The sequence below is a fragment of the Triticum urartu genome, chromosome 2A (assembly GCF_056163025.1).
Source record: "Triticum urartu cultivar PI428250 chromosome 2A, HENAU_Tu73, whole genome shotgun sequence".
In the NCBI taxonomy this organism is placed as follows: domain Eukaryota; kingdom Viridiplantae; phylum Streptophyta; class Magnoliopsida; order Poales; family Poaceae; genus Triticum; species Triticum urartu.
Window position 1 is genome coordinate 577,527,334 of NC_141874.1, and position 9,985 is coordinate 577,537,318.

The window sequence follows — 9,985 nt, forward strand, 5'->3', positions numbered from 1 at the left end:
ATACCACTTGATAGAGGCAAAGGTGTCCCGATGTTTCGATGAGATGGTGGCTATGGTTTTTTATGGGAGTCAACCTTGACGATCCGACTACGAACGTGCGAGACGTCGCGCCTTAGCAATCACTAAACCAACTTCCGAGGGGTTATTGACCACGCTGGAGCATGATCAACCTGACCACGAGGGTCTGTTTCCTACGAGCAAACGAAGAACAAGCAAGAAACTGATATTACAATCTGGATATTGCGAATATAAGATGAAAGCTTTATTGATCAAGGTGGGGTTTTGTGACGCCTTTGTCTGGTCGTTGAACACAAATGAAGTATGCGAAGTTGCAGCTATGGCGAACTTTAATCTAAACAAAACCCGAAGTCTAAACGATGCCCTAAGGGCTGTATATATGAAGGAGAGAGGGGGAATTTCGTGGCCCTTGGAGGAGGGGTCCGAAACCAACCCTAACTCTTGTTTCCCCACACATACGGACTCTAAAAACTGCCTATAATCAAGTATTTCGAAATTACATGGGCCTGGCCCAAAAATAAGGTGACGCATCACCTAGAATAGCCTATGAACGAAATTTATGAAGTGGCATCTTGTATATTTCGTTCAAGGCTTCATGCACTCATTATGGTGGCTTCAAAGTCCTGGAATCATCACTTGTAACTCCGTTCTTGTTCCCCTTGCGCATGCCATCATATCCATGCTTGAACTTGCTCCAAGGTTCATCTTTCTTGTCCAAGCTAGGCCCTTCATTTGTAAGCAAAACAAATGTATCCAATTTAGGCAGCACCATATTCTCATGAACATTAGAATTGTTACCAAGAAACGAAAGTACCTAATAATTCAATCGGCGTGCGCGAGATCTAGTAATTGGTACAGTATGTATAGCAGCAGGGGCTGTGGGTGTAACAATGGTATTGATGTCCTCATCACCCTACATTCACTTTTGTAAGTCGTTTCAGACAACTTAAAATAGGTTGTTTTGCACATTGTCTAAAATGTCTTCGAGGTCTTATAAAAGTGAACAGAGGGAGTGGAAATAACACTAAAGACAATCCATTGAATAGCATGCTTTTCTCTTCTTCACATGGCATGCAATAAGAGGAGACTATCGGCGAGGCAAGCTGAGGGCCGACCCTCCCGGAAAAAGTGGATCGACCTCCTCTGCCGCTCCCGCGGGTGACAGGGGAGGCCTCCTGCCGCCGTCGGTCCCCGTCTCCCCTCTTCCTTCAGTCCCCTCGTCGCCGCCCAGGCACACCGGCCGGCGAAGCCTGCCTGGCGTGGGCGGCGGCGGGACGCCTCTCCCCTTCGTTGTTTGGCTGGCACGGGACGGATAGATCGATGGAAGGCGTTGGGCTAGCGTGGAGCACGACGGCGTGGCAGCGGGCGCTCCTAGCGGCGGCGTGCGGTCGGCGCGACGACGCTATGGTGGCGTTCTCGCGGCACGGTATGCGGCTGCGCTGCCATTGATAGGGCTCGTTGGTTTCGCTCTGGCGGCCAGCAAGGGCTGGATCCCGCGGCGGCGGCCCCGGACGACGGAGGTTGTGTCGGTGGCTGTGGTCTCGCGACGGGCGATGCAGCAGTCGCGGTGGTGGACGATCCGTGCACAAGACGCTTGATGAAGGCCATTGGAACAGATTTGGGTGAAGACCTGCTCGCGGCTGCTGCCGAGGCCGGCGATGGCGGCACTTTTCGGTGTCGTTCCCTTATTGAAGGCATCGCTGTTGAGAAGTTCCAGGCCACTATCTGCTACCTGTGGGGGAAACCCTAGATCAGCAGATCGGATGACGGCGACATTATTGTGTCATTTTCCTCTTGTGGCGTCATTCTTGAAGGTGTACACGGGCTCGAGGGACCAGTGGACGGAATAATTGGTGGAGCGGTGCTTCATCCTGCACATTAATGGTGGCGTTTCTCGGCGGCGTGGCGCGATGGAGACTCGACGCCCGATGTGTGGCAAGGGACTCGCACAGGAGGGTGTCGTTATCAGGCGCCGTGGTGGCGTCGATGGCAGAGAGGCCGGGAAAGGTGGTGCGGCAGTACACACTGAAGATGGATTGGTGGCAGGTGGCGGCGGCGGCCTCATACCCGGCAGGCGTCCTGGTTGAGGAATGCGCTGGACTGATAGGTGCCCCATACCCGGCAGGCGTCCGGGTTGGGACATCAGGTCTTAGATGTTTAGGTTTGGCTGCGATGTCTGTTTGGTATTAGGCCCAGACTATCAACGCCCCTTTATCAATTGGATAGGTGTAGCGACAGTTGTTGCATAGACGGTGGCTTTAGTCTTATTGTTGTATCACTTTGTAAGGTCTTATAAAAATAATTAATAAAATGGCCATATGCATTACCCAGATGCAGAGGCCGGGGGTCCTCCTCCTTTTCTAAAAAAAATGTCATGCATTTATAATTGCCTTATCAACCATCGAACACCACGTTCAGTGTTGCCAATGCGCAGTTTTTTTAGAAACTGTCAATGCGCGGCTGTACCACCTAAAATCTCTGGCACCTCAAGGGCCGCTATAATGGGCCGGCCAGGGTGCCCTGCATCTTCGGCCCATCCGTTTGTTTTTTCTTGTTTGTTTTTTCTTTGGTTCGTTTGTTTCTTCTGTTTATGTTCTCTTTTTTTGGATAATGGGAGTTTTATTTCATGATAATAGGGTTATAATCTAGCAACAACAGGTCCTCGATACACGGAGCCCCCCTATGCAATCATACAACAGTAGATGTTTTTGTACGACTGTAATTAGCCAGCTGATCTGCTACCTTTTTTTGACCTTATGTTTTGTTAGTTTGTACATCTTTTTCTATTCGAATTTTGGAAGGTTTTTTTTTCACCTTTTCATTTCTTTTCTCTTGTTTACATGTATTTGAAATGTTCTAAAATATACAATTTGAATGTATCTTTTTTATTAATTTTGTAAAAATGTTCACCAGATACTTAAAAATCTATGACACATCTAGATGTGTTCTAGTTATCATACATCTAAGTGACTCAATCAATATAGAAAAGAGAAGCAAAAAAAAGACAAAAGAGAATACTTGCATGCATCTTAGCGTAAAATCAATAACATATGACTTAGATGTGCAATACTTAGAGCACATCTATATGTGTTTTAGCAAAACTGTAAAAAAAATCACCCAGAAAGGAAATAAAAAGTCTATATCTTCAATCCTCTCTATTACTCGCTCCACGCCTTACACTCTTTGGGCTTCATGTATTAAGAAATTAATTGTGTATTAAAAATCTTCATCATGTATTAATTAAAAACTTATGTATATTTGAAATTATTTATTTGAAAAAAAATGTAAATTATGTATTTCAAAATTGTTCATCATGTATTTTTAAAATATCTGTGTAATGAAAAATGTTCTCTGTGTATTTAAAATGTTCAAAGTATTAAAAATTGTTTATTGTGTATTAGATAAATGTCTGACATCTATTTGCAAAATGTTTAACATGCATTTAAAAGATGTTCACCGTGTATTTACAGAATGTTTGACATGCATTTGACTAATGTTCAATGTGCATTTGATAATGTTTCACATGTATATGAATAAATGTTCAGCGTGTATCTGGAAAATGTTCAATGTGTATTTGAAAAATATTGAACGTCTATTTAAAGGAAATTTCAAGGTGTATTAAAAAATGGATAAAGGAGGAAAAACATGGTGAACATGTTTAATACATGACGACATTTTTAAATACATGATATACAGTTTTTTAAATGTTGGGGAGGATAAAAAAGTTCATGAATTCAAAAAAAGAAAAACCAAGAAAATAAAATGAACTGTTCATAAACACTGTATAAAAATGTTTGTAAACACTTCAGAAATGTTCACATGTTTTACAAATAAAATGTTCATGAAACTGTTGAAAATGTTCGACGTGTGTTTAGGAATGTTCACTGTGTATAAAAAATGATCAATGTGCATTTTACAATAGTTTAACATGTATCAAATAAATGTTCATAGCGTATTTGAAAAATATTTAACATGTATCTGAAAAATGTTCAATGGGTATTTAAGAAATAAAGAAACAGGAAAAGACGGAAAAAAAAGAAAGAAACCTGATAATCATTGATAGCCCACTAGCATTAACGCATGTTATTTGGCAAGCCCACTAGTGGAGCACCAGAATACTTCTCGCAATAAGGGTTACACAGTTCTCACGTGTGTATACTGTTGTTTGTTCATTTTTAAGTTGCTCATTATGTGGGCCATGTGGTTTTTATATGTAAATTTGGCAGCAACTCAAGAAAAATATATTTCAATGTTTGAATTTGATACTATACCCAACCTAATTTATATTCCTTTATTTTTGAAGTTATGAATTGAATTTAGATCTCATATATAGTGGAATGATATATACATAATTTTCCCTATGCTATAAAATGATCTCAATTTGCTTTCATTGCCTTTTAATATGTTATTAGTGACATAGTGCACTAGTACACTTCAGCCCAAGAGTGCTAGTGGATTCTATATGCCCCTGTCGCCCAACCATAACAGCAAATATCAGTACTTGTTCAGAAGTTCTTGGGTCAAGGGGAAACATTTAGGAGCGAATGTGCATGACCTCGTGAGGGTATTGCAGTAAAATATCAGTACTTGATGAGTTTTGTAGATTGTTCTCCACGTTTGTTTTTCTCAAAAATCCATATATAATGGGTCATCCCACATGAGCTTCATAGGATTCTGAAGGTGGCATTCCCTTATTCCAAAGGCATCTAGGAAAATTATGTACAAGGTTCAAATCCAACAAAGTCGCCCAATCTGAAATATTAATTTGAATATAGCGTCACCGAGATTGCTCTTCCATGACTTGCTCAACTCTTAGGCAAACCTTTTTCACAAGCCCATCACATTAACAACATGTGCCATTGTTGCAACGCCTGGCTGCCAATCTTGTCTGGATTGACTTTGGCATCACGAGCTCCAACTCCATCTGGCAGATTTGGGACACCGCAAACTCAAATGGCCGTGACAACGGCATCTGGGTATCGATTTCCCTATCAATCCATTGGAAATTTTGACATTCCATGAACGCAAAGACGCTCCGTGATGTCTCATGCGGCTCCTTTGTAACTATCTCAAACGTTGTAGCGGACTTTGATCTTTGGCGGCAATACCTGTCCTTGCGCCTGATACTTGATATATTCAGGTGGAAATCCTCTACCCCAATGGTGATTGAAGAAAAAAACTGAGATTCTCTTGTGCCAATGATCTGTAGGTGGAACTCATCGCGACCCCGGAACTTTGATGTTTCGGCAAGTGAGGAACTCAATCATATAAAAATTCCTGCGTCCATGCACACAGCGACACAAAACCGAATCAAACATATATGAAAGGATTCACCTACCTGGTCCATTCCACAATGAGGAAATTATGAAGAGCACATCCTTTTTGCCCTCGCGACGCGTCATCATGTAATCCATGCCGGCACGCATCAACCATCCAAGATCGCGGAGCAAACATGGCGAGCTCAGTACGCATGCCTCATGAACATGTTTGCTGATGGTCATCTAACCATCACCACCGTCTGTCTGTCGGCGTAATCGCCATGCACCCACTCAGGCACCCATCCATGCACCAAGCTTACAGACGGCAGACTGAACGATGGTTAGATGACAACCAGCAAAACAAGTTCAGAGCTGCATGAACTAGAGATATACGATTGAGAGTGGCGAGAGAGACGAGAAGGGAAGAAACACACGGAGCCTAGCCAGAGCTGGAAGACGAGAGATGCGAAGACTAATGTAGGCATATCCGTATATGCTTGAAATGATGCCAGAGATAACGAAAGCATGGGAGCATATTCGCGGGAATAAACCATCTGGGGTGTTGGTGGGCCATGACAGACAGAGACTGCGTGCATGCCGGTCAGACTTCACGGCGAGAACAGAACCCACCACAGACACGAGGCTCTACCAGCATGAAAGATCCATTAACGTCCACGAAACAAACGTAAAAAAGGTACGGATTATGACAAACAACTGCGAGTGATGACGAGGCGCCATGTCATAGGTGACGTATTGCAGTGGATTGCCACGTGAGTGATGTTCCCTTGTCATTTGCCGGTGTTGCTAACCTTCACTTGCTACTCTAGGAAGGCGATGTTACTGGCAAAGCGTGCGGACACGAAGTTCTGCCAGTTCTCCTGGTGCAGGACGTTCTTGGCGGCGCCCCTCCTCCTCGACATCGCCATGTCACAGCCGAGCGCGTCGCCCGCGGCGTCGCCCAGCTTGCTGGCGGCTCCGGCGGGGGCATCATGTCCTGCGACGAGGTCTCCCAGACCGCCGTCCACGGCGCTGCCCATACGGATATAGGAGAGCTTGCACTCGGCGAGGTCGGATAGCAGGCCTCCGATGAGATTGACCGTGGATGTGATGTTGTGCGCGGTGGCGTTGGCGGCGATGATGGCGAGATCGCGCATGCTCCTTGCGGCGGCGGCCGCCGCCGGGTCGGAGGAGGAGAGCACGCCGACGCAGTAGTCGTAGCCGGGGTACATGTTGTACAGCAGGGAGGAGCACGTCGCGTTCATGATGGCGGCGGGCGAGGCCGTCCTGTTCGAGTTGGGCACCAGCCTCGCGATGTTCCTGGCGAGCAGGACCAGGGCCGCGTTGGCCGAGTTGACATGCCTCATGAACAGGTAGGCGCTGGTCTTTGCGAAGACGGAGCATGTCGCGTCGATGATGGCAGTGGCAGGGGAGGGCCCGGGGTCGGCCATGGCAGCGGCGGCGAGGAGAACGGAGGCGAGTATCGCGGCGAGGGGCTGCATCGTGCTTTTTGTGTATATAGGCTTCGATCGATCTTGTCCTGTTTCGAGTTTTATATACAGTTTTGCTAACAAAGTAGGCGGGCCTTTGCAAGGAGCAGTTTCCGGCAGCAAATTGACGAGATTGATCATATACCAAATTTCAATATAACTTCCTTACGGTAGGTTTTTATCGTTTCTTAGCTGACGAACGTTCGCTTCGCCCGGCAGGATGACAATTGTGAATGATTTTGTTGTCAATTTTTTTCTTGGAGACTAACCCGGGTTAGACTAGCCTGTTGGCATTTTTTTATAGAAGAAAACTCCGTGAGCATCAATCGCTCGAGCCGAGACACTGGTGGGCTGGCTGCGAACTCCCGCGCCTTGCCAACTGAACCACGCTTCGTTCTCTTTGGTGCCAATTTTAGTTGAAGAATGTGGCAATTTCTTCATACTTATCATGACAATGTCTTACAAAAGACAGTTCATTCCTAAAACTGGTGTTTGCTGGGAATTCCTCCCTAGCAAATGTTCGCCAGTTAGAATTACCATATAATAAACAATAGTTAATTATTTTCCTTATTTATCATTGTTGCATGCCAGCCTGTATAGAATTATTTTGACACAAATACTCAAATTATATTAAAGTATAAGAAAAACTTACCAAATGCTCTAAAGCATGCTCGTACGTTGCAACGGGGGAATAAGTATCCATGCATCTTGTTTGTGAAAGAAAAAAATGTAAATTATCCTTCCCTAAAATCTAAGGAATGTAATAATAAGATAAATATTACAAGGTTAATGAAATTGCAAGTTTGATTTGTGGTGCAATATTGATGAGTGTATGATAATCCTTCAAGCCATGTACTCTGTGGATGCACATCAGAAGAAGAAATAAAAAGGTTGTACCTGTGACAATTCATATGATTGTGCACTGACAAAAAAGAATTTGAATTTACATGCACTGCATAATACTCCCCCCGTTTCTTTATATAAGGTGTATTTGTTTTTTGAAAAGCCAAAGGAGTGTATGTTTGACCGAATAGAAAAATATATCAATATACACAATATGGAATTTATATCAATTGATCCATCATGAAAAAAAGTTTCATATTTTATCTATTACGTATTGGAGATGTTGTTATATTATTCCATAATCTTATCAAACATTCAAAGGATTGACTTGCACGGAAGTAAATACACCTTATATTCTGAAACGGAGAGAGTATAGCAGTAGCAAAACGAAGATCGACGGGAGGCGATAGAGCATTGTGAAGGAAATATGCCCTAGAGGCAATAATAAAGTTATTATTTATTTCCTCATATCATGATAAATGTTTATTATTCATGCTAGAATTGTATTAACCGAAACATAATACATGTGTGAATACATAGACAAACATAGTGTCACTAGTATGCCTCTACTTGACTAGCTCGTTGATCAAAGATGGTTATGTTTCCTAACCATAGACATGAGTTGTCATTTGATAAACGGGATCACATAATTAGGAGAATGATGTGATTGACTTGACCCATTCCGTTAGCTTAGCACTTGATCGTTTTAGTTTACTGCTATTGCTTTCTTCATGACTTATACATGTTTCAATGACTATGAGATTATGCAACTCCCGATTACCGGAGGAACACTTTATGTGCTACCAAACGTCACAACGTAACTGGGTGATTATAATGGTGCTCTACAGGTGTCTCCGATGGTACTTGTTGAGTTGGCATAGATCGAGATTAGGATTTGTCACTCCGATTGTCGGAGAGGTATCTCTGGGCCCTCTCGGTAATGCACATCACTACAAGCCTTGCAAGCAATGTGACTAATGAGTTAGTTACGGGATGATGCATTACGGAACGAGTAAAGAGACTTGCCGGTAACGAGATTGAACTAGGTATGGAGATACCGACGACCGAATCTCGGGCAAGTAACATACCGATGACAAAGGGAACAACGTATATTGTTATGCGGTTCGACCGATATAGATCTTCGTAGAATATCTAGGAGCCAATATGGCATCCAGGTTCCGCTATTGGTTATTGACCAGAGAAGTGTCTCGGTCATGTCTACATAGTTCTCCAACCCGTAGGGTCCGCACGCTTAACGTTCGTTGACGATATAGTATTTATGAGTTATGTATGTTGGTAACCGAATGTTGTTCGGAGTTCCGGATAAGATCACAGACATGACGAGGAACTCCGGTATGGTCCGGACATAAAGTTTGATATATGGGATAATAGTGTTTGGTCTCCGGAAGGGTTCCGGAATTCACCGGAAGGAGTTTCGTATGTTTCCCGAAATGTTTGGGCACGAGAACACTTTATTTGGGCCAAAGGGGAAAGCCCACAAGGTTTTTGGAAAGCGCAAAAGGAAGTTTTGCGGAGTACGCTGGGAACCCTGGTTTCTGGCCCGGGAGTCCGAGAAGGACTCTTGCCTTTCGGGTGAAACTGACTTTCTGGAGGCTTTTACTTCAAGTTTCGACCCCAAGGCTCAACATATAAATAGAGGGGTAGGGCTAGCACCCAAGACACATCAAGAAACACCAAGCCGTGTGTCGGCAACCCTGTCCCCTCTAGTTTATCCTCCGTAATAGTTTCCGTAGTGCTTAGGCGAAGCCCTGCGGAGATTGCTCTTCACCAACACCGTCACCACGTCGTCGTGCTGCCGGAACTCATATACTACTTCGCCCCTCTTGCTGGATCAAGAAGGCGAGGACATCATCGAGCTGAACGTGTGCTGAACGCGGAGGTGCCGTACGTTCGGTACTTGATCGGAACGGATCGTGAAGGTGTACGACTACATCAACCGCGTTGATAAACGCTTTCGCTTTCGGTCTACGAGGGTACGTAGACATACTCTCCCCTCTCGTAGCTATGCATCACCATGATCTTGCGTGTGCGTAGGATTTTTTTTGAAATTACTACGTTCCTCGACAATGATATCAGAGCCAGGTTTATGCGTAGATGTTATATGCACAAGTAGAACACAAGTGAGTTATGGGTGATACAAGTCATACTGCTTACCAGCATGTCATACTTTGGTTCACCGGTATTGTTGGATGGAGCGGCCCGGACCGACATTACACGTACGCTTACGCGAGACTGGTTCTACCGACATGCTTTGCACACAGGTGGCTGGCGGGTGTCAGTTTCTCCAACTTTAGTTGAACCAAGTGTGGCTACGCCTGGTCCTTGAGAAGGTTAAAGCAGCACTAACTTGACGAACTA

General features: G+C 44.3%; 1 protein-coding gene across 1 annotated transcript; it reads right to left on the reverse strand.

The window, feature by feature from the left end:
* Positions 1–4,194: 4,194 nt before the first annotated feature.
* Positions 4,195–6,918, reverse strand: LOC147986005 (uncharacterized). The gene has a single exon (XM_087539966.1). The coding sequence runs from the start codon at positions 6,902–6,904 to the stop codon at positions 6,095–6,097; it is 810 nt and encodes a 269-aa protein (XP_087396092.1). The 5' UTR covers positions 6,905–6,918; the 3' UTR covers positions 4,195–6,094.
* Positions 6,919–9,985: the final 3,067 nt, after the last annotated feature.

What these genes read in the sequence shown, in the direction of transcription:
- LOC147986005 (XM_087539966.1), bottom strand. Translation starts at nt 6,904, where the DNA reads ATGATCAATCTCGTCAATTTGCTGCCGGAAACTGCTCCTTGCAAAGGC.